The 25,182-nt window shown below is 40.7% G+C and overlaps 1 protein-coding gene across 1 annotated transcript in view; it reads left to right on the forward strand.

Moving 5' to 3' along the window:
- slc22a31 (solute carrier family 22 member 31) overlaps nucleotides 1-20,541 on the forward strand; it is a 31,343-nt gene extending 10,802 nt beyond the window's left edge. The window contains exons 4-9 of the mRNA XM_033035674.1: nucleotides 3,045-3,213; nucleotides 6,353-6,498; nucleotides 7,778-7,886; nucleotides 9,306-9,520; nucleotides 13,971-14,082; nucleotides 19,735-20,541. Coding sequence (XP_032891565.1) covers nucleotides 3,045-3,213; nucleotides 6,353-6,498; nucleotides 7,778-7,886; nucleotides 9,306-9,520; nucleotides 13,971-14,082; nucleotides 19,735-20,140 — 1,157 coding nt within the window. The 3' untranslated portion in view covers nucleotides 20,141-20,541. The remainder of the gene's footprint in view (nucleotides 1-3,044; nucleotides 3,214-6,352; nucleotides 6,499-7,777; nucleotides 7,887-9,305; nucleotides 9,521-13,970; nucleotides 14,083-19,734) is intronic.
- The last annotated feature ends 4,641 nt before the right edge of the window (nucleotides 20,542-25,182 follow it).

Genomic DNA, 25,182 nt, shown 5'->3' on the forward strand with positions numbered 1-25,182 from the left:
AATAGTCTGCTTTCCTGTTTTTGCCATCCAGATCATTAATATATATTGTAAATAGCTGGGGTCCCAGCACTGAGCCTTGCGGTACCCCACTAGTCACTGCCTGCCATTGTGAAAAGGACCCGTTTACTCCTACTCTTTGCTTCCTGTTTGCCAGACAGTTCTCTATCCACATCAATACTGAACCCCCAATGCCGTGTGCTTTAAGTTTGTATACTAATCTCTTATGTGGGACCTTGTCGAAAGCCTTCTGGAAGTCCAGATACACCACATCCACTGGTTCTCCCCTATCCACGCTACTAGTTACATCCTCGAAAAATTCTATAAGATTCGTCAGACATGATTTACCTTTTGTAAATCCATGCTGACTTTGTCCAATGATTTCACCACTTTCCAAATGTGTTGCTATCCCATCTTTAATAACTGACTCTAGCAATTTCCCCACTACCGATGTTAGACTAACTGGTCTGTAATTCCCCGTTTTCTCTCTCCTTAAAAAGTGGGGTTACGTTTGCTACCCGCCAATCCTTAGGAACTACTCCAGAATCTAAAGAGTTTTGAAAGATTATTACTAATGCATCCACTATTTCTGGAGCTACTTCCTTAAGTACTCTGGGATGCAGCCTATCTGGCCCTGGGGATTTATCGGCCTTTAATGTATGTTAATGTATGATGAGTGTTTGACAGCACTAGGCAGTACTCGCTGGAGTTTAGATGGATGAGGAGGGACCTCATTGAAACCTACTGAAGAGTGAAAGACCTGGAAAGCATGTTTCCACTAGTGGGAGATTCTAGGACCAGAAGGAACTACCTCAGAATAAAAGGACATACCTTTAGAAAGAAGATGAGGAGGAATTTCTTTACTCAGAGGGTAGTGAATCTGGAATTCATTGCCACAGATGCTGTGGTGGCCTAGTTATTGGGTGTTTTTAAAGTGGAGATTGACAGATTCTTAATTAGTAAGGGTGTTAAAGGTTATGAGGTGAAGGCAGGAGAATGGGGTTGAGAGGGAAAGATAGATCAGCATGATTGAATGCCAGAGTAGACTTGATGGGCCGAATAGACTAATTCTAATCCTATGACATGAACATGTGTATATCTTTGATGTCGATCAGTGCTCTTCAACCTGGGCGGTACTGCCCATTAGAGGGTGATTTAAGCTTTCAGGTGGACGGCAGAATAATTACATGCTGTATTAAAAACATCCAAAATATACAAACTCAAATCAGTGAGGGGGTGTATGTGGAAAGAAAAAGTTACTATAATTTTTGAGAAATGTGTTTGAATTTGAATTATGTATTTTAAACGTGTCTGAAACACAGGGGTGGTTGTGGAGGGAGATGCGATAGTGGCATTTAAGAGACTTTTAAAAAGGCGCAGAAATATGGAGGGACATGGATTATGTGCATGCAGATATGAGTTGGTTTAGGCATAGGCATAGACATTGTGGAACAAGCCTTCTATGTTGTTCTCTGATCCATGGTCTGATAACCCTTTTACCCAAGCTATGTCATGTAGTCATATAGTGTAGAAACAGGACCTTTGGCCCTACTTGCCCATGCGGACTAACGTCTGCAACAGTCCCACCTGCCTGCGTTTGGCCCCTATCCTTCTAAACCTATCCTATCCATGTACCTGTCCAAATGTCTTTTAAACTTTGCAATAGCACCTGTCTCAACTACCACCTCTGGCAGCTCGTTCCATATCCCCTCCACCCTATGTGTATATATGTTTTTAAAGTTGAATCTCTGGTTCCTATTAAATCTTCTCGCCACCCATGTCCTCTGGCTCTTGATTCCCCAACTCTGGGTAAACAACTGTTTATTTACCCTATCTATTCCCCTCATGATCTTATACACCTCTATACAATCACCCCTCTCCCTCCTGCACTACAAGTAATAAAGTACTAGCCTGCTCAACCTCTCCCTATAGTTCAGGCCCTCGAGTCCTGGTAAATCTTCCCTACAGTTTTTTCAGCTTAACAGCATTTATCCTATAACAGGGTGGCCAAAACTGAACACAAACCTCCAAATGTGACTTTACCAATGTCATGTAAAACTGTAACATAACCTCAAATCGTCTATACTCAAGACTCTGACAGATGGCCAATGTGCTGAATGTCTCCTTGACCACCCTATCTTCCTGTGATGCCACTTTCAAGAAACTATGTACCTACTCTCCTAGATCCCTCTGCTCTACAATACTCACCAGAGCCATGCCATTCATTCTAAAATTCCTGCCCTGGTTTGACTTCCCAAAATGCTACACCTTGCACTTCGCTGTATTATACTCCGTTAACCAAATCGTTGATGCTGACCAAGATACCTAAGCTAGTCCCACTTGCCCATGCCCATATCCCTCCAAACACTTCCTATCCTTATCCCTGTCCAAGAGTAATTTAAGTGTCGTAATTGTACTCTGTTCTACCACTTGCTCTGGCAGCTTGTTCCATATATCCACCATCCTGTGTGAAACGGATGCCCTTCAGGTCTCTGTAAAATCGTTCCTCTCTCATCTCAAACCTATGCCCTCGAGCTTTAGACTCCCCTTCCCTGGGATAATGATTATGTTATCCATACTACTCATATTGTCATTTTGTAAACCTCTAAGATCCCCCTTCACTCTCCTATGTTCCAGGGAAAAAAGACGGCCTCTCCTAATAATTAACATCCTCACAAATCTTTTTTTGCATTCTTTCCAGTTTAATTACATCCTTCCTATATCGGGGCTGCCAGAACTGTAAACAATACTCCAAATGTGGTCTTACCAATGCCTTGTACAGCTAGATGTCCCAAGCCCTGTATTTTATATTAATGCTCCCTCTTCTGGCCACATGTAGTCTCTCTAAGGCATTAATTATCCTCCCATTGGAATTCCTTTGCAATGTCACACTACTCACTAGGCTTGCCACTTCCCTCATATAATTTTGACAAGGATTAACATGCAGAAAAGAATAGGCAGTGCCAAGCAAATCCATTTCAGAATTATGTTTCAATTACTAATGTTTTTTCTATCTTCCTCCCCATTTTTATCTATCATTACTACAGGGTTGGAAATGTGTGACCCGCCACACCGACTGGTGATCATGATAACTGCATCGATCTGCACAGTGGTTGGAGAGATGCTGCTGCCAGGTTTAGCTGAACTATGCAGAAACTGGAGAATTTTGCAAGGTGTTGTCACTACCCCTTTCCTAATACTACTCATCTATTGGTGGTGAGTGTTCTGAACAATATGATCACCATCTGACTATTTTTATGTAAACATACCAAACACAAAATCTTTGCAATAGTGTCAAATCTTCATTTATGTGAACATGGCATTGACATAAATAAATGGAGGAAATAGGTTGATAGGTTTCTGAAGTCTTTTGTTTTGGAAACATGAAGTTATTTGTTTTTTCTTTTCAATGTGATGGAGATATATTCAACAATAACCTTTAAGCTATGCCCTTTAATCTAGAAAAAAAACCCCATCTCTTGTGCTTTAGAGATGTGATCAGTGGAACAGTTGCAAAGAAAATGTCTGGAAACCAAATAGCTCAATCAAAAAAAACCGAAGACCTTAATGTAAAAAGAGGCGCCTTCATGGAATCACACAATTGTTGCAGTACAGAAGAGTACCATTTGACCTTAATATACTTCTGGCAGCTCCTTGTACAGCAATTCTTAATCCAGATATTTGAAAAGGCCAAACACTGGAAATCAGTGGTCTGAAATGTACGTACATTTTCAGCAAAGCAGTTATAACTCAGTTACGCAATGGGCAAGCAGTCAAGCCTTTTTTTTGTAATTGCAGCTGACTCTCAGACCTGCACTTGTGCTGGGATAAGAAGGGATCAGGAGAGGTTGTGATGCAGAGGAGGCAATGAATATATTACATTGGCATTGGGATAGTTGAGGACCAGCTGAGATGTCAGCACAATTTTGGGGCCTATGTTTCTCATTCTTTCAAAATCTATCACTTTACATGACTCTGTATTAGATTTCACCTGCTGCTTGTTTGGCCATTTTGTCAGCAGATCTGTTTTATAGTATGAAGCCTTAAAAGTTTACCACACTTTCAGGCTTCATTATCCGCAGCACTCAAAACATTGCCCTGCTTATTGAAGTAAAATACCAACATTCCAAGCAGACCTCCACCTGCCATTCTCCAGTCTGAAAATGGTTGTTCACCAGTGCTCTATGTACATTTATGCCAAATTCATATCCATACTGTTTCTCACCAAATTCATATCCATACTTCCTGACCAATCTCCAGCCTCTCACCTGCCTCACTCCTGCATTGGATCCTGGACACATTTTTTCAACAAAATTGCAGCAGTTGCTATTTTCTAACCTCGACAACTCTCCAGTATCTGGGGAAGTTTGGAAGATTATTGCGAGCCTTTTGACAACCTAGATTACATTTTATTATTTGGAAACATGCTACACTAAACCATTCCCTTATTAAGATAAATACTTGAGGAATTATTCTCCAGTCACTGTTTCAGAAATGATGTAGTAGGTTATTTTACTTTTGACCCACATAAAATAATGGTCAGGTCGGGGGGACATCCCCCCCGGCCACAGGTACCATGTAATCCCATGCTACCTGCTCCATGGTCGGATAGTCGGCGACTAAACCGTCTCCCCCACCTGCCAGGTTGGGAGGGGGCTGTGGACCCCCAGCAGGACCAAAAACAAGACCTGTCAAAGGGCGGATGAGCTCCTAGCGAGCCAACGGCCATCCACACTTCCAATGCTCTATGTACCTGCTTCAATCAATGGTGCTTTATTGTCACGTGTGCAAATTCTTTTTGCATAGATCACACATGCACGTGTTGCCATATTTTGAAAACATTTACAAAAAGTCCAAAGTCTGGTCCACATGCTCGCTGTACTGTTCAATTAAAGCACCTGGAGCTCCCGATCCAGGTAAGCTCCAGGCTGCTGCAACGAATCAACGTTCCTCTCCTCACTCAACTGACTTTGAGTCCCGGTGGCCTCCTGTAGCCGACCTTGAATGCACTGGAGTGAATATGGTCCTTCTCCAACCAGCCCACTCCTCTCGTCAGTCATCGCCAGTGTCTCCCTTCTACTTGGCTCTCCGGTCTTCGGGGCTGAGCTCGGTAGCTTCCGACCTTCCCACCTGAAGGCCGCAGCCCGCTGCTCTTTCTTTGTCTGGGTACCAGATTTCCTGGGAGCCTTCTGCCGCCGCACGGCATCTGGGGAGGGGGTTGGTTTAGGTGGAAATGAGTTGCAGTGGTCTCTGCAGAAGCAGAAAGGGTTGGAGATGGGAAGATTTGACTGGTGGTGCGATCATGTTGAAGGTAGCAGAAATATTGGGGAATGATGTGTTGTATATGGACTTTGGTGGGGTGAAAGGCTCTGTTATTAAAGCAGAATATTATTTTTCAAAGCTGATCATTTCTGTGATGTATCATTTTGATAATATTTTTAATCGAACAATATACACTTTACAACGCTTGTGAATTTATGTAGAACCTTAATCTTATTATGGAGCACTGTCCAATTTGAGAATTGTGTTTTATATAAATGCATGGAAAACTGAATTTAATTTGACCTCTGATATTTTATCTAATTCAGGGTTGCAGAAGCTACCATGATTTGAAATTGCCTTCTATGCAAGTAGCTGACGAAGAATTATTTAATTTAATTTGTGTTTTTCTGGCCATTGATGCTTTTGTGAAAGCCCAATAATTTACACTTAAATATGGGACTTGAATGGCTGTTCTTTGCTAATCCATTCAAGGACACAAGAGGGCACCATAATTCTAAACATGTGTTCAAAAAGGAACTGCAGATGCTGGAATATCGAAGGTACACGAAACCCAAGGGTTTCGGCCCGAAACGTCGCCTATTTCCTTCGCTCCATAGATGCTGCTGCACCCGCTGAATTTCCCCAGCAATTTTGTGTACCTTATAATTCTAAACATCATGTGTTGAAAGCCTCGATCTAAAAGTGGGAAGATGAAATGTGTCAGCTCAGCATAATTTATTTAAATCGAGTAGAAACAAGGATCTGCAAATGATGATTTACAAAAAATTACACACAATCTTGGAATAACTCAGTGGCTCAAGCAGCATCTCTGGGGAATAGGTGATATTTTGGATTGGGGCCCTTCTTTAGACTGCCCGAAGAAGGGTCCCAAAATGAAATATCCATGTTCTTCAGAGATACTTCCTGACTGCTGACTTACTCCAACTCTCTGTGTTTATAATTTATTTTTAAATGTACATATATTAATATTTATTTTATTATAATTCCCTTTGGTAGAAAGTATGTGTATCCAGTATTTCTCCAATGGGTATGCAACATTCTTCTTAAACTAACTTGTTTTTGAAATTTTCAGCATTCCATCCATGTTCCCAGAATCGCCACGTTGGCTCCTTGCAACCAGACAGATTGGGAAGTGTAAGCAAATACTACAAGGCATAGCAATTGGTAATGGTGTCAATGTGGAAGATGAATTATACACCCAATGCAATTTGTTTAATGGTATGTAGATGATGTAGAAAACAGTCTGTTGATCAGTGTGTTTAGTGACAGTGAAAGCAAAATAAATCATCTCATACATCAACTTTGTTCCTCCCTGGAACTTGTAATCCTTTTCCCATTTAATCTGTGGACAAATTTTCTACATAACTAAATATAAAGGATCTCCAACTATTTGACATCTTCGCATTCACTATTCAATCCATGGACATACTTGCACATCTACTCTTTGAAACACAGGAGCAAGTTTTGTGTAATATTTATTTTTATATTATTTTTGTAACCATTGATCAGGTAAATTGATCTTTCCACAAAAAAACCCAAAATAGCAAGCATTGAATAAAATTTCCTGAGGTTCTGTAACTGCACATCAAAGCAGAAACATGGGTACAAAGATTGGGAGCATAAACGGCAGGAGGTGCTCACCACCTCATGTACTGCCCACTTATGTGCCCTATTTGGACCTCTAGTTTGATCTGTGAAGGATCTGGCATTATCAGTCCGCTCATAACTCACAAAGTTGGAGTGGAAGGAAATCCTCCTCAATCCCAAACCACAACTCCAGAGGAAGAAAATATATTAAAACATTTAGTCATGTAGGCTTGGGAGATTCCATGCAATTCATTTCTTCAATTCTACAGAAGGATCAACTTTACCTGTCATCAAATTGTAGAAGTAATCTGAAAATCAAGTAGCCTCCTGATCCATCAAAGATTAATTCTTTGAAATGCATATGACTTTTTCCATTTAATCTTTTGAGGGCTTGTTTTGCATAATTTAGCACCCTCGTATTCGCTGTTCAATCCCAGACTAAAACTTTCCATAGACATGTGAGCCGTTGAATCATATATAATATCTGATTGCGAGGTTATTTTCTATCATATAGACAGGTTATCGTGATCCTTCCACGGAACTAAAGAAACAAGGACTCATTGAATACAAACTCTTGTGCTTAGTATACAGCACTTTCAAGTAACTCATGGCTGAAAAGTATTTTAGAAGCTTGAAAGACACAAACTTCAATATAAATAAAAAAATTAGTTCACATCTGTACAATCATCTTAAAGTTACTAATATCCCATTTAAAATTTGAAATGTATTTTCTTTAAAGTTCTGCCCTTCAGTAAAAACAAATTACTCTGCAAATCTGTCATAGTCACTGCCACAAAATGGTGCTGTTTTTATTAAAATTTGAGCATGCATATTATGCCATACAGTGTATTCAATATAATTGAAACCTTTGCCTTCAACCCCATGTATCCCATTTCCAAAATTCCTGCAGAGACGAATTCTGTGTTTGAAAAGCCTACACAATTTCGTTCATATACATTTTGTGATATGACCACTGCACGAACTACTTGGAAGAACATCTTGATATTAGGATTCACCACGTAAGTTATTCGTTAATGTGTTCTAATTTTTTTCTGCAATGGTTTGCCTGATATCTCAGGTGGAAATTAAATACATCTTTTCAATATTGAGAGACGAAAAAATCTCATAACACCAGGTAGTTTTCATCAAGATGATGAAATGCCAGAAAAACAGCTATGTGGATAAATGACCAAAGAAGTAGATTTTAAATTGTATAAAGGAGAGTATTTCAGAATTTCCACTGGGATTTAGGAAAGAAATGCTAGCTAAGTGAAATGGAGGCAAATTAAAATGTTGATGAGATGCTAGTAATAAATATTTCAGATGTAACTCATTGATATAAGGCTGGCACCTAATGTGCATTTGCAGTTACCTTGAATGACTAAGTGGTTTAGTACACAAAAATGCTGGAGAAACTCAGCGGGTGCAGCAGCATCTATGGAGTGAAGGAAATAGGCAACGTTTTGGGCCGAAACCCTTCATCAGTCTGAAGAAGGGTTTCGGCCCGAAATGTTGCCTATTTCCTTCGCTCCATAGATGCTGCTGCACCCGCTGAGTTTCTCCAGCATTGTTGTGTACCTTCGATTTTCCAGCATCTGCAGTTCCTTCTTAAACACTAAGTGGCTTAGTAGTTTATTAGATTCATATATATCCAATTGCCATATCTCTCTACTTTTCTAAACTGCTTATTGATCTCTTGCACTTTCCCTTGGTTTGTCGAGCTCATAAAGACTGGGTTCCCCGGTTCGAATCCCGCTTGGAGTGCATTCTGTCGTTGTGTCCTTGGGCAAGACACTTCACCCACCTTTGCCTGTGTGTGAATGTGTGTGAGTGATTGGTGGTGGTCGGAGGGGCCGTAGGCGCAGATTAGCAGCCACGCTTCCGTCAGTCTGCCCCAGGGCAGCTGTGGCTACAGAAGTAGCTCACCACCACCGAGTGTGACTGAGGAGAATAATGCGATGTAAAGCGCCTTGAGTATTCTAGAAAGGCGCTATATAAATCCCATCCATTATTATTATTATTATAAAACTGAAAATTGACATTTAAAGCCAGATGTCAAAAGGGGTGGCTACAACACCGTCCATGAGGAATGGCACCAAAGAGATCTTATTCATTAACAAAACATCAATTTCTCTTTGCTTTTCATCCACCAGTTATCATTCTATAGATGGTGCCATTGAATCTTTTGTTCCAGAAATTGCGCTTTTAATGAAAAATCTGGATATATTTTAATCGTTTACGGTGTAACTTTTCATTGCCTTTTGTGTTTCCGTTATTAATTGATTTCATTATCCTGAACGCTACTTTTATAGACAATTGTCATCCAACCATATTTTTTGTAATTTACGAGAGATTTGAAGTTATCTGGTTTGTGCTATGAAAATGCTTATATATTGTCTAATCATCCACTTATTATCTTGCATTTACTTTTCTTTTAGGTTCATTGGCAATGGAATTCAACATTGCTTTTCCCAAAATCTTGTTGGTTATAGCCCCAAGTTCTACTTGAAGTATTTTGTCATTGCTGGTGCTGAAGGTGTAGCCCTGTTTTTCCTATATTTTACTGTGAACAAGTTTGGGCGACGTGGCATTCTGCTCTTCTCGACAATCTTCACTGGGTTGTCATCGTTATTATTGCTTGCTCTTATACAGTGTAAGTATGGATAATTGTCTTTGCACTGGGAAAAATTGCAGTCAGAACTGAGCTACATTATATGCCATAGGGTTACGTTGCTGAACCATCAGCCAGAGGTTGATTTCCACCATGGCAGCTAGGGAAAATGAATGGCATGACGCTAAGCAATAAATTAAGTTATGGAATGTAATGGGAAAAAAAATTGATTCACTTAAGGGAAAGAAATCTGGCATCCTTGCCCCATCTGGAAATGTGACTCTACACCCACAATGGGTTGATTCCTTAACTGCCTCTCACTTCAGGGGCTATTTAGGATGGCTAGTAAATTCACTATTCCTCTGTGAAAGGTCTTGTAATAACTACAGAAAATTCTACTGAAAATAGCCTGGTCATTTTCATGAAATCCCAGTAAAATAATAAAGAAAAGGTGTATAATGATTCTTGATTTGGGTTAAGATTGCTATTAGTGAAGATGGAAGTAGTGTTGCTTAGATTGTAGAAAATACATACTCTGCAATGCTACATATAACTTTCAACATGTTAACTATTCTGGAATCTTTGCATTGTATTGGCTTAGATGACATATGGTTATTGGTTACCAAACTAAGGCAGTAAAGGATTTGGCAAATAAGGCAACAAATGAAAATACGGACCCAGGGCAGGGCCTTACATCGCCCGGTGCGGCTTTGAATGGCTGCGGGACTTGATAGCGCCTGCCGGGGGCTTTGACTTTGACTTTGGCATCCGGAAAAGAATGGAGAGCAGGGGAGAGACAAGACTTTGCCTTCCATCACAGTGAGGACGAGATTCACTGTGATGGATGTTTGTGTAAATTGTGTTGGCGTGTGTCTTAGTTCTTTTCTTGTTGTATGGCTGCAGAAACCAAATTTCGTTTGAACTTCATGTGAGGTTCAAATAACAAATAAACGGTATTGTATTGTAACAACAGCAGCTTGGAAGTAGTGATTGAGATATGCAAAATGTTAATTATTTTGAAGTTCTATTTGGTGAATGCATTGCATGATACATTATTGTCTTCTATAGATTTGAGGAGCTTGTCTTTCCTTCCTGGTCATTAATGTCTTCACAAATCTCATTTGGTTACTGAAAATGTAGTCAATCAGTTAGTTGTTCTTGTTCCTAAACATCAGTCCTATGATAGTCCATGGAAAATGCATGTGGTGAATATTTCTTATGGTTGTATGTTATCAGTAGCCTGCAAGCAGGATAAAATTGGTAGTAAATTGGAAAACAAATGAAAATTATCAATAACTTATTAAGATACAAACTTGTAACCCTCATTGCATGGAGATCAAATTAAGAGTTTAAAGATTCTAATTGGGTTTCTATCTTAAAAGAAAATAAGATCGAGAAACCCATTAAAACCTGCATGTAACTTTCAAATAATTTAAATATAAAGACTCCTCCAGGTCTTTCTGAATACAAATATTTTTCAATCCCCTATCATTGAATAAATACTTCACTTTTCTATTTTTTTCTAACATCAGCATTATTCTTATTTATATAATTGCCCATTCATTTAGCCAGTCCATATCACGAGAAGCCCTTGTGCATCCACTTCAAACATAACACTGTCTCCTTGTTTTATATCAAACTTGAATACAATGCACTTGATTCACTCATCCATGTCAATGATATAGATTGAACAGATTCTAGAACTGTTTCAGTTTATTTTATTGTCACGTGTACCGAGGTACAATGAAAAGCTTTTTGTTGTGTGCTATCCAGTCAGAGGAAAGACAATACATGATTACAATCGAGCCATTTACAGTGTATACATACATAATACAGTGAATACATACATAATAAGGGAATAATGTGTAAGGCAAAGTCTGATCAAAGATAGTCCAGGGGTCCCCGATGAAGTAGATAGTAGTTGTGGTAGGATGATTTAGTTACCTGACAACAGCTGGGAAGAAACTGTTCCTAAACCTGGAGGTGTGCTTATTCACACTTCTATATCTTTTGCCCAATAGGAGAGGGGAGAAGAGGGAGTGGCTAAGATGCGAGCCTTGCTGAGGCAGCATGAAGTATAAATGGAGTCAATGGAAGGGAAGTTGGTTTGTGTGATGGTCTCAGCTGCGTCCACAATGGAGCTCAAAAACGAATCTGCAATGTGCTGGAGTAACTCACTTAGTTAGGCAGCATTTCTGGAGGACATGGATAGGTATATGGACAAAGGCTAGAAACGAAAAGGAAACAAAAGGGTGTAAAATAAATAAAGGGGAAAGTGAAATGTGAAGCCAGAGGATGGTATATTGGGGGGTAGGGGAGACGTCGGGTGGGAGAAATGGGTGTGCATCGTTGACTATGGTAGAAGATTGCTGAAATGCGGGAGAATGATGTGTTGGATACGGAGACTGATGGGGTGAAAGGTGAGAATCAGGCTAACTATCCTTGCTCCATCTGGAGAGAGGGGGAGCAAGAATAGAACTACAGGAGATATGGGTGAGAGATCCATCTACAACACTAGGGGGGTAATCACATTTACTAAAGAAAATAAATCCCTGATGTCCTAGAGTGAAAAGTCTCATCTTGGGAGCAGATGCAGAGACTTGAGAAATTAAGAGCAGGGAATGGCATCTTTGCAAGAGGCTGGGTAGGAAGAAGTGATCTATATAACTTTGGGAGTCCGAGAATGTATAGAGACATCAGTCAATGGTCTGCCTCCTGTAGTGGCGATAGAGCAGAGATGGAAGCAGAGAAGTGTCAGAGATAGTCCGGGTGAATTTGAGGGCAGGGTGGAAGTTGGTAGTAAAGTTGTTCAAATCATTAAGGTTCAGGAGGCTGTCCTCTATCGATGATGCAGAGAAATGGTTGGATGGTGCCAGTGTATATTTGGATCATTGAATAAAGTGAGGGGAGTCAAAAAGAGAAGTTGGTGAGGTTCTGCCAGATGGTGGAGAGAATTAGAAGAATTGTTTGGGTCTCTCTTCAACGAAGAACAGGAGGGCCTGAGATCTTCCTGGTGGGGGATGGAGGCGTAAGAGATTGTAATGCAGTTTACTAGTCACATACTTCTAACTAAAGAATGACTACTATTTCCTGTCCAGTAGCCAAACCTCCAATCTACACACATATTATTTTTATTAATCTCCTGAAGTACTTTATTGAAAGCATTCTGAGAGTCTAATTTAGTCACATCTATTGGTTAGCCTTTCTCTACTCTGCTGGTAACAACACCTAAAATTCCCAACAGATTTATCAAGCATGATTTCCCTTTCCTAAATCTATGTTGATTCCTCGATTCTTTAATAATAAATTTCAGCATTTTTCCTTCTATCAGGCTAACTGATCTGTAAGTCCCTGATTCACTTTTCCTCTCTTAAATAATGGAGCTGCATTTACTTCTCTAAGCCACGGGAAAATAGTTATAGTATTGTAGAATCTATGCCTGAATCTACAGAATTCTAGGATTACTAATTGATTTTCTATGTCCATGACAGCTACTGTATCTTTAAAATGCTATAATACAGGTCGCTAGGTCTGCAGAATTATCATCTTAGGTCCATAATTATTTCTTTAAGCTTAATGTGAAAATGAACATAAACATTAAAAAAAAAAAAAATCTGACTATTTCCTTAATATTTCTCTTAGAATTTGTAAGAGACTCCATGTCACATTGCTACCTTCAGGCATTTCATTTTATTTCAAATGCAGGACAGCATCAGTATAACAAGTTGATTGCTTCATGATTACTTTCAACCTCATGTTGCCTCGGCAAGGCCAGCAGCATAATCAAGAATGAGTCGCACCCTGGTCACTCCCTCTTCTCCGCTTTCTCATCAGGCAAAAGGTATAGAAGTGTGAAAACACGCACTTCCAGATTCAGGGACAGTTTCTTCCCAGCGGTTATCAGGTAACTGAACCATCCTATCCCAACTAGAGAACAGTCCTGAACTACTATCTACCTCATTGAAGACTCTTGGACTATCTTCAATTAGACTTTACTGGCTTTATCTTGCACTAAACATTATTAACGTTATTCCCTTTTAATGTATCTGTACACTGAATAGCTCTATTGTAATCATGTATTGTCTTTCCGCTGACTGGTTAGCATGCAATTTAAGCTTTTCACGTACCTCTGTACACTAAACTAATTTAATAAACTAAACTAATTTAATCTGATTCAGACAGAAATGATAAATTCTTCATCAAGTAGGTTGTGGATGTTCAGTGACTTGAGTACATTCAGGAATTAATGCAACACATCTACGAGGCACTATGAGACACGGGGACTGCCTGGAGAGTTTTGGGAAATAGAAAGGTTTATTCATGCTTCCACTGAATGGTGACTCAGACACAGATGCTGTGGATTGTTTAATACAGACCATGCAAGGAAAAAAATAAAATTGATTGAGAATAAAATTGTTAATAAGGTTACTACATTAAGATACTTTCGTATTTGAATTTATTTGGCATTATACTAACAAATTATTTTCTTCAGATTTGCATAAAGGTGTTCATCTGACTCTTTCCATCCTGGGCCTTGTTTCAGCTTGTTCCGTTAGTATATTGAGCATATTTTTTGCCAGTGAGGTTGTCCCAACAGTTGTTAGGTATGTATGACAATTTTACATTGTTAATTTTATTATACAGGTTGAACACTGATTTTCTGACAGCTGATGGTCCGCCCACCTGGACAATATTACAAGAGCTCAATTGAAATTTCCTAAGCTGCCGCTGGTGGCATTGTAAACTGAATGTGAATGTAATGACCAGCCGACCCATCACAGCCGTTTAGAGCCTCTGCTGTTGACCCCACTCCCAACTCGCAAGGTGCACCAGCGAAGCCCTTTCATGCCGCTCTGTTCAGCCTCTTCTTGTCCCTCCCACCCCCCGTCCACTATGGTCCATTACAACAAGGGTTTACTGTGAACAGACGGACCATTGCGGAGGTAATTGTCTCTGCAATTGCTGATGACCACAGATGATGGTTAATGGACAAAAGGACACAAAGTGCTGAAGTAATTCAGCATGTCTTGACCTCTGCAGAACAAGGAAAGATGACATCGGCTTGGATATCGGATATTGGATATCGAATAGATGAACTTCATTAGTCTGATTCAGTCGGCCGAGTTACTCCAGCACTTTGTGTCATTTCATTTTAAACAAGGCTAGGTTACCGTGGAGGTCCCTCTCCTCTCACCTGCTGTCGCTTCCACGGTGGAGTCTGCCAGAGGCGGCGGCAATGGGAGGAGGTGGAAGAGACCGATTGGACAGAGTACCAGAAGCGGGTGGCAGTAGTTGAGCGGGGAGCAGATAAAGCCATTGCTGACAGCAGCGGGAGAGGGGCTCACTGGTGTATTTTGCAGGTCAGGACTCTATACGGGCAGGGAGACCGTGGGAGCTGGGGATGGGTCGGCAGGTCATTCCATTCGCATTCAGTTTACATTTTATATTTGTTTTATTTAAGCATCTGGCACTCCGTGGTGCTTTAGAGACACGGGAGGGGTGTCATTAGCGAGCCAGGGGTATATTGTCATTTCCTTATCACCCTCAACTGCCCCACGAGCAGGCAAGTTTCCGCCAAGGTCGATCTACTGCGGACCAGGTAACCTCCTCATCTAAGACATCGAGGACTGCTTTGAGGCAAATGAGAAGGCAGGAGTTGTTCTTATAGATCTGACAGCTACCTATGACACCGTGCGGCACCAGGGACTAACTGCAAAGCTACTTCGGGTGCTGCTAGACAGGCGCATGGTACGCTACATGATGGAGCTGATATCAAACCGCAGCTTTGTGCTTAAGACCAGTGATGGACAGTAGAGTAGGCTACGTAGACTGAAGAATGGCGAACTACAGGGATCCGCTGTTTTTCAACGTGTACATCCATGACCTCCCAGAGACCATCGCTGGAAAATATGGGTATGCTGACGATCTAGTCATCCTGATGAGACACAAAGAGTGGAAGACAATCGAAAGCTCCTTGAGTCAAGACGTGAGCACTTTGGCAGTATACCTATGACAGTGGCGTCTAAAGCTGAGTGAAAGCAAAACAGTGTCAACACCATTCCATCTAAACAACAAGGAAGCAAAGCGAGAGCTAGCTGTCTTTGTTAACAACAGGCACTTGGACTTCCAACGAACACCCACTTACCTCGGCGTAAAGCTGGACAGGTCGCTTACATTCCATCAACACGTGACTGATCTCCGCAACAAGGTCATGGCACATAGCGGCCTCATCCGACACCTGGCAGGAACAAGTTGGGGAGCCAGTCCATCCACTGTTTGCACCTCTGCCTTAGCTATTGTGTATGCCCCAGCTGAGTACAGTGCACCCGTATGGAGTAGAAGCAGTGACATACTAGCCTGGTAGACACGAGCCTGAACAGCACCTTGTGAACCATCACTGGGTGCCTTCAACCTACTCCAGTCGAGCAGCTCCCAATACTTGCAGGCATTCCACCTGCAGGGATCCGAAGGCAAACAGCAACTCTGGCACTATCTCGTCGTGCCATCGACCCAGATCACCTCCTCCATCAGGCTATCAGCAGAGAGCAGAGGCCACCCCGACTGAAGTCTCGTCACCCCTTTGCTCCACATGGAAAACAACTCCTAGCATCAATCCAGCCAACTGAGACAAAAGCACGCTGGATAGCCAGCAATTGGTCGCAGGAGTGGAAGGCAACCTCATCTCCATTACACAGCTACATCTCTTCACCAGATAAAAGCTGTCCAGGGTCTGACCTCCCCAGAGGAGCATGGGTGAAGCTCAACAGACTTGGTACTGGAGTTGGGCGTTTCAATGCCAGCATGTGGAGATGGGGGCTCCTCCAGAGCCCAGTCTGTGAATGCGGAGCAGAACAACAGACAGCCAACCATGTCATCTCTGAGTGCCCACTGTACCACCCACCAAATGGAGCTCAGGGCCTGGCAGACATTGACGCAGAGACAACCTGGCTGCTCAACACCCGACTTGAGATCTAACTATTCCTTTGGTTTATGTTTCATTCGCAAGAAGAACTTGATTATCGCGTGACCTCAGGTGGTCTGGAAAACGGATAATCTAGAAAGGCTCTGGAACCGAGGGTGTCGGAAAATCAGTGTTCAATCTGTATTATATTATTGTTTTATGATTTTAGTTATGAGCTTTCACAAGCAAGTTACCAAATTTGAGACCCTGAATTTGTAGCAACTGTTCTAACATAGTAATTTGTTTGTATCACAAATATATTGAATGTCACGATAAAAATGCATAATGTAAGCATCTTTATGCGGAATATTTTTAATTTGGTGCTGACAATTTTATTTTTACTAATGCTATAGGTTTGAATTCTTAAGATTATGAAAATTGTTGCAATTGTTGCTTAAATGTTTGCTGACGTGTTCCTCTCCTTTATGGAAAAAATTGCGACTTCCAAGTAATAAAGCCAATACTTGTCCCTGCTTGTCCCAGAATCATATGCCAATGGTTTGTAGTAGAAATCGGAAGATATTAGTATCTTTCTCAGTTGTTATTTTAATTGTAGCATATGCCACAGACTGGAAGGACTTTTCTTCCCTGATGTCACCATTAGTGTATTCACACCCCTCACATAATTTACTATATTAATGAATATAGTAAAGGTTGAATTTAGTTTTTAGCTTGATTGACAATATTGATATTGTGATAGTAAAAATAGTAAAAATAATCTTTCCAACCTTTCTATCCTTTAAAAAAAAAAAATGACTTTGCAGTATGTAACTAGACAGATGACTAGGATTATTTAACCAAATAACTGTATTCAGGTCTCTGTTTCACCTCTGACAAATACCATAATACTTTTACCACTATTATAAATCACTTATTCTGCTTTCAAATCATGTTAGTGAATCTAGTCTAAGTAATTACCATTTATGGATGTTCTTCAATAAATGTAGCCAAATGCACTTGCTTAAATTCTACTGACTAGGCAGACTCCGTACTCGTGTTGAAATCTCGTGCTCTTTATTTTCTTTTTCAACGTGATTAGCTGATAATTAGTTCCTGGTTAGCGATCAAGGCAGTGTCATTCCTAATGGCCATCTGTACTCTTGTCAGTTTCCACCTTGTTACTTTATTAGGTAAGCGTATACTGCTGGCTTGCAAAGTGAACATTTCATTTAGATGGCAAGGTTTAGAAACATAGAAAATAGGTGCAGGATTAGCCATTCGGCCCTTCAAGCCTGCACCGCCATTCAATATGATCATGGCTGATCATCCAACTCAGTATCCTGTACCTGCCTTCTCTCCATACCCCCTGATCCCTTTAGCCACAAGGGCCACATCTAACTCCCTCTAAAATATAGCCAATGAACTGGCCTCAACTACCTTCTGTGGCAGAGAATTCCACTGATTCACCACTCTCTGTGTAAAAAATGATTTTCTCATCTCGGTCCTAAAAGACTTTGCCCTTATCCTTAAACTGTGACCCCTTGTTCTGGACTTCCCCAACATCGGGAATAATCTTCCTGCATCTAGCCTGTCCAACCCCTTAAGAATTTTGTAAGTTTCTATGATCCCCCCTCAATCTTCTAAATTCTAGCGAGTACAAGCCAAGTCTATCCAGTCTTTCTTCATATGAAAGTCCTGCCATCCAAGGAATCAGTCTGGTGAACCTTCTCTGTACTCCCTCTATGGCAAGAATGTCTTTCCTCAGATTAGGAGACCAAAACTGTACGCAATACTCCAGGTGTGGTCTCACCAAGACCCTGTACAACTGCAGTAGAACCTCCCTGCTCTTATACTCAAATCCTTTTGCTATGATCCTTTTACCTGATCTCTTGTAAATGTCCTGATCTCCCGACAGTCCTTCAACTATCTTGAAAGAGACCAATATAGTCCAAGGTTCTCTTCTCATAATTTTCCACATATGTATGTTTTATTTAAATTAAAAAAAAATGTTTAACCACTTTTGATCATTAGAATTTGGGTGTTTTTTCTGAGCCTTGTTTGTACCATTTGTTGAGCCGATGAGTTATTCTTTTGAAAATATTTTAATCCATCAGGGTCACTGTGAATATTCCAGACAGGTCTGGCAGTGGAATCTTAAAGAATAAGAGAAATGATTGTATGAATTTATTGGGGATAATAGAGGAAATTAAAGGATTTTATTCTGAATATTGTTTTATTTAAATGTATAGAATTTCATAAAATGTGACTTTGTTTGGTCATTGTAAATTAATGGTCGTAGTTTCAAGCATAAATAAACAGAAAAGACTCTGTTATCCAAAACTACAATTATCGACAGATATTTATTATCTAATCTGAACAGTAAATTCTGGTGATTAATAATGTCTTAACAAAAATATGCTACGTTACTAATAATTGTAGTTTTGGATAACAGAGTCTTTTCTATTTATGCTTGAATCTACAACCATTAATTTACATTGACCATACAAAGTCACATTTTATGAAATTCTATACATTTGAACAGCAATGAACTTCAGGATGTGGAAATCTGAAATGAAAACAGAAAAAGCAGCACTCCGAGGCCAGACAGCATCTGAGGAGAGAATCATTAATATTTCAAGTTGGTGTAATATAATGAAAGATCACCAACCTGAAATCTTACTTTTGTTTCCTCTACAAGTGCTACCTAACCTACTGAAATATTTCCAGTATTTTGTTGTCATTCCAGCATCTGCCATTGATTAGAGTTGGCCTTCTTCATTTCAAAATATTTTCTGCCCATAACTCATTGTAAGCATGGGATAAATCAAAATCAACAACATAAGTGATCAGTTATTAGGTTGAGCCAAAACAAAGGGTGGAAAAAGACCAAGGAAAATACTTAGCTAAACATTGACGATTTAATACTTCCTAAAAAATATGAGGCTCTAATTGTCATTTAGAGAGATTGATTAGCAGCCAATTACACTAAATGTCACATTTCTAATACCGGATGATATTAATTCCTTTATTGATTAGAAAAATAAGGACTAGAATGCAAATGTTGTTTTGGAGAAGCGAATGGCAAAGAGGTGCAACTCTAGTGACAACTTCAGCACTGTCATATTTTATGTGTATATTTCTTCCTTACCTGAAAAAACTGTACCATTTGGCCATAATTAACAGCAATGACTATCAGCTTTCATGTTATAAAGATTCTGGGCCAATATTAGCCAGGTTATTTATATTTCTTAATAATCAACTCTACAACATTTTCAAGAAGCACTTATAGCCTAGATGCATATTGTGCTGCCTATATTTCATGAATTTATTTCTCCTTTTAAAAATGTGTTCACAGAGGTGCCACTTTAGGCCTCATCATGGCAACAGGTTGCATTGGCAAAGCAACATCCCCAATCATGGATCTCCATAATAAACATGGCTACTTTCTTCATCATGTAGTTTTTGCCTCTTTTGCTGTCCTCTCAGTGTTGTGCATCATGTTGCTTCCAGAAAGCAAACGGAAACCACTGCCAGATTCTATAAAAGATGGTGAAAATCAGAGACGTCCTCCGATGCTATTGTTCAGAAACAAGGATAGAGTTCCTTTGCTGCATTCAAAACAGAATGGCGATTATAATCCGGAAAGCTATTCCAAGCTTGTTACATCTACTAAGAAAGTGTTGGCCAATAACATTCCTATTCAGTCACAAGATCCCACAAGAGGAAGTGTGATCAAGAAGACCCAAGAATCAGCAATCTAGCCAGTCTTCAGGGTACATGAGGAAATATAAAAAATACTCTTGCTGTTTCATATTCTGCACCACAGTAACCAGTATTTTATCAATTGCTGCATTTGTATGTTCTAAGATCTGATTGGGATAGTTTTGCAAACTGTTTAACATGGTTACTTTCCTCTGAAGTTTAATTTTCAAGCACAAGTATAGTTTCAAAAGATGTATAATTATGTTGATAGATTGTAAATTGAGATTTGGGGTTAATAGCATAAATATTGAATGCATTTTGAGTTATGTACATCAGTAGTCAATTATGAAAAAAACCATGTTTGTGCCATATTGCTTTTTGCAAATATTTACAATGCAGTTTTGATTATTGCTCTTTTTTTTCTCTAGTCTACCTAGTCATAAAATTTATTTTATATCAACTATGGTGTCAGATTGCTAAGTGTGTTACCATTTTAGTATATCAGCCTGGGCCGAATAATGTTTGAAATTCTTTTGGTTTGCTGAGATCTAATTTCTTGCTCCTTTATAATACAAGACCAAATGTTTTTGTGGACTTTTACTGATAGCAAGCAAAACGGTTTAACTTATCTAATTGCTTATTGTATGCCAACTTATTGGCCCATTTTATTAATTAGTTTAGTTTAGAGATACAGGGTGGAAACAGGCCCTTCGGCCCACTGAGTCCATGCCAACGATCACCCATACACTAGTTCTATGATATCCTAGTTTCACATCCTACATACTAGGGACAATTTTACAGAAGCCACTTAACTTTCAAACCTGTACATCTTTGGAATGTGGGAGGAAATCTGAACACCCGGAGAAAACCCACGCGGTCACAGGGAGAATGTACAAACTTCATACCGACAGCACCTGTCGTCAGAATCAAATTCAGGTCTTTGGCGTTGTTAGGCAGTAACCCTACCTCTGTGTCACTGTGGCACCGCCAAATGTAGATTTAAATTAGATTAACAACTAAAGACTATGGCATAAATTCAGACAAAAATGCAACACAGGTTTTTTGGGTTAATTTTATAGAGTCATGCAGCAAGGATCAAGAAAGTATTGGCCAATAACATTCCTATTCAGTCACAAGATCCCACAAAAGAAAATGTGATCAAGGAGACCCAAGAATCAGCTACCTAGCCAGTCTTCCCCATCCAACCTATTCTTATTTGCACCCACCAGTCAAGTCAAGTTTATTCGTCACATACACATACGAGGTGCAGTGAAATGAAAAGTGGCAAAGCTCGCGGACTAGAATGTGTGAAAATGGGAAGGCTGTGGCCTAGTGTTTGGAAGGAAATGAGAATCAAGCAGATTGTGCCCAGATGACACACACACACACACTTACACACACACACACACACACACACACAACAGACCTACACACACACACACACACATCTACACACACACACACATATTCACATATTAGTAGGCCCCCCTTGGTCATGATCATGGGTGATGCATCCTGGTCGGATGCAACCTGGGCAATGTCATATGGAGGACAGGCTGTTGCCCATGCAGCACATCCCCCCTCTCCACGTCGCTGATCGATCCAAAGAAACAGCAGGGCCGTTACAGTTTGGCACCAGCGCCGTCGCAGGAGCTGCCAGAGTGAGGTTGTGTACACAAAGACAAACTTGTGATTTTCTTGAGGTTTACTCCTGAAGCCTTTTCCATGACTGGATAAGGCCACAAGACAGTGGAGGTTTATATTCTGCACTATCCCAAACTTTTGATTGCAGAACTACGGACTATTAGTTTTGACTTTAAAATGGCTTAATTGAATTTTTTAAAAGTTTCAAAGTAATAATTAACTTTGGCTGAAGGAATATATAGCAAAATCTTCAAGATCTAATTAAAGATGTAGAATAACTGAAAGGAATAGGTGAGTGTGCAAAATAGCATATGAAATTCAACATGAGCAAATGTTGAGACAATAGACAATAGGTGCAGTATGCCATTCAGCCCTGAACCAGCACCGCCATTCACTGATCATGGCTGATCATCCACAATTAGTACCCTGTTTCTGCCTTATACCCATATCACATGATTCCGCTATCTTTAAGAGCTCTAACTTGAAAGCATCCAGAAAATCAGCCTCCACTGCCTTCTGAGGCACAGAATTTCACAGATTCACAACTCTCTGGGTGAAAACGTTTTTCCTCATCTCCGTTCTAAATGGCCTACCCCTTATTCTTAAACTGTGGCTCCTGATTCTGGACTGCCCCAAACATCGGGAACATGTTTCCTGCCTCTAGTGTGTCCAATCCCTTAATAATCTTGTTTCAATAACATCCCCTCTCATCCTTTTAAATTCCAGTGTATACAAGCCCAGTCGCTCCATTATTTCAACATATGACAGTCCCGCCATCCTGGGAATTAACATTGTGAACCTAAGCTGCACTCCCTCAATAGCAAGAATGTCCTTCAAATCTGGAGACCAAATCTGCACACAATACTCCGTGTGGTCTCACCAGGGCCCTGTAGAAATGCAGATCTACCTCTTTGCTCCTATACTCACCTCTTGTCATGACCAACATGCCATTAGCTTTCTTCACTGCCTGCTGGGCCTGCATGCTTACTTTCAGTGACTGATATACAAGGACACCCAGATCTCCTTGTACTTCCTCTTTTCCTCACTTGACACCATTCAGATAATAATCTGCCTTCCTGTTCTTGCCACCAAAGTAACTTCACATTTATCCACATTAAACTTCATCTGCCACGCATCTGCCCCCTCACCCAACCTGTCCAATTCACCCTGCATCCTCGTAGCATCCTCCTCACAATTCACACTGCCCCCCAGCTTTGTGTTATCTGCAAATTTGCTAGTTACTTGTAATTCCTTCATCTAAATCATTAATGTATATTGTAAGTAGCTGCAGTCCCAGCACTGAGCCTTGTGGTACCCCACTAGTCACTGCTCGCAATTCGTAAACAGTCCCGTTAATCTTTACCCTTTGTTTCCTGTCTGCCAACCAATTTTCTATCCATGTCAGTACCCTACTCCCAATACCATGTGGTCTAATTCTGCCCACTATTCTCCTATGTGGGACCTTATCAAAGGCTTTCTGAAAGTCCAGGTACACTAATAATAATAATAATAATATATTTTATTGTCATTGCACATCAGTGCAACGAGATTTAGTATGCAGCTTCCAACCGATGTAAAAGAAAAGTAAAATAAATAAATAAGCTGTGTGACGTGACCATCCGAGGGAGACAGTCCAGGGGGGATGGGGGGCACTCAGCAGGGCCGGTTCAGAGCCGCTATAGCTCTGGGAATAAAGCTGTTTCTGAGTCTGGAGGTTCGGGTGTAGAAGGCCTTGTAACGTCTGCCGGAGGGAAGTAGTTCGAACAGTCCATTACAAGGGTGTGAGGAGTCTTTATGGATGCTGACGGCCTTCCTGAGGCACCGTGTGTGGTAGATGCCCTCCAAGGCTGGTAGCTGTGTCCCAATAATCCTCTGCGCTCTGTGGACGACGCGCTGAAGAGCTCTCCTCTCCGCCTCCGTGCAGCTGAGATACCACACAGAGATGCCATAAGTTAATATGCTCTCTGTGGTGCAGTGGTAGAACGTTGTCAGCAGCTGTTGGGGCAGACCAGTCTTTTTTAATGTCCTCAGGAAGAACAGTCGTTGCTGTGCCTTCTTGACCAGTGCAGCGGTGTTTGTGGACCATGTGAGGTCCTCTGAAATGTGAGTGCCCAGAAACTTAAAGCTGGACACTCTCTCCACACTTTCCACTACATCCACTGGCTCTCCTTTGTCCATTTTCCTAGTTACATCCTCAAAAAATACCAGAAGATTAGTCAAGCATGATTTCCCCTTTGTAAATCCACGCTGGCTCGGACTGGTCCTGTTACTGCTATCCAAATGTGCCGCTGTTTCGTCTTTTATAATTGATTCCAGCATCCACCGATGTCAGGCTAACTGGTCTATAATTCCGTTTTCTCTCTTCCTCCTTTCTTAAAAAGTGGGATAACATTAGTGCCCAACAATCCACAGGAACGGATCCTGAATCTTATAGAACATTGGAAAATGATCACCAATGCGTCCACAATTTCTAGAGCCACCTCCTTAATTACCCTGGGATGCAGACCATCAGGCCCTGGGGATTTATCAGCCTTCAGTCCCATCAGTCTACCCAACACCATTTCCTGCCTAATGTGAATTTCCTTCAGTTCCTCCGTCATCTTAGGTCCTCTGGCCACTAGTACATCTGGGCGATTATGCCTTCCTTAGTGAAGACAGATCCAAAGTACCTGTTCAACTCATCTGCCATTTCGTTGTTCCCCATAATAAATTCACCTGTTTCTGTCTTCAAGGGACCCACATTTGTCTTAACTAATTTTTTTCCTCTTTACATACCTAAAGAAGCTTTTACTATCTATCATCTTTTATATTCTTGGCTAGCTTACCTTCGTACCTCATCTTTTCTCCCCATTTTGCCTTTTTAGTTATCGTCTGTTGCTCTTTAAAAGTTTCCCAATCGTCAGGCTTCCCGCTCATCTTTGCTCTGTTATACTTCCCTTTTATTTTTATACTGTTCTTGACTTCCCTTGTCAACCACGGTCGCCTCTTCAACCCCTTAGAATCTTTCTTGCTCTTTGGAATGAACTGATCCTGCACCTTCTGTATTATTCCCAGAAATACCTGCCATTGTTGTTCGACTGTCATCCTTGCTAGGGTCTCTTTCCAGTCAACTTTGGCCAGCTCCTCCCTCATGCCTCCATAGTCCCCTTTGCTCAACTGTAATACTGACACTTCCGATTTTCCCTCCCCCCCCCCCCCCCCCTCATATTGTAGATTAAAACATATCATATTATAGTCACTACCTCCTAATGGCTCCTTTATCTTGAGTTGCGCCAGAGCTACTACATTCCAAACTCTCCAAGTTGACTGTGCCTGAACGACTCTGTCAGTGGATCACCAACTTCCTGACAGACAGGATGCAGCACGCGAGGCTGGGAAAGCACATCTCAGACCTGCAGACCATCAGCATAGGAGCACCGCAAGGCTGCATATTCTCTCCTTTCCTTTACTCTCTCTA

The sequence above is a fragment of the Amblyraja radiata genome, chromosome 17, assembly GCF_010909765.2.
Source record: "Amblyraja radiata isolate CabotCenter1 chromosome 17, sAmbRad1.1.pri, whole genome shotgun sequence".
NCBI classification, from domain to species: domain Eukaryota; kingdom Metazoa; phylum Chordata; class Chondrichthyes; order Rajiformes; family Rajidae; genus Amblyraja; species Amblyraja radiata.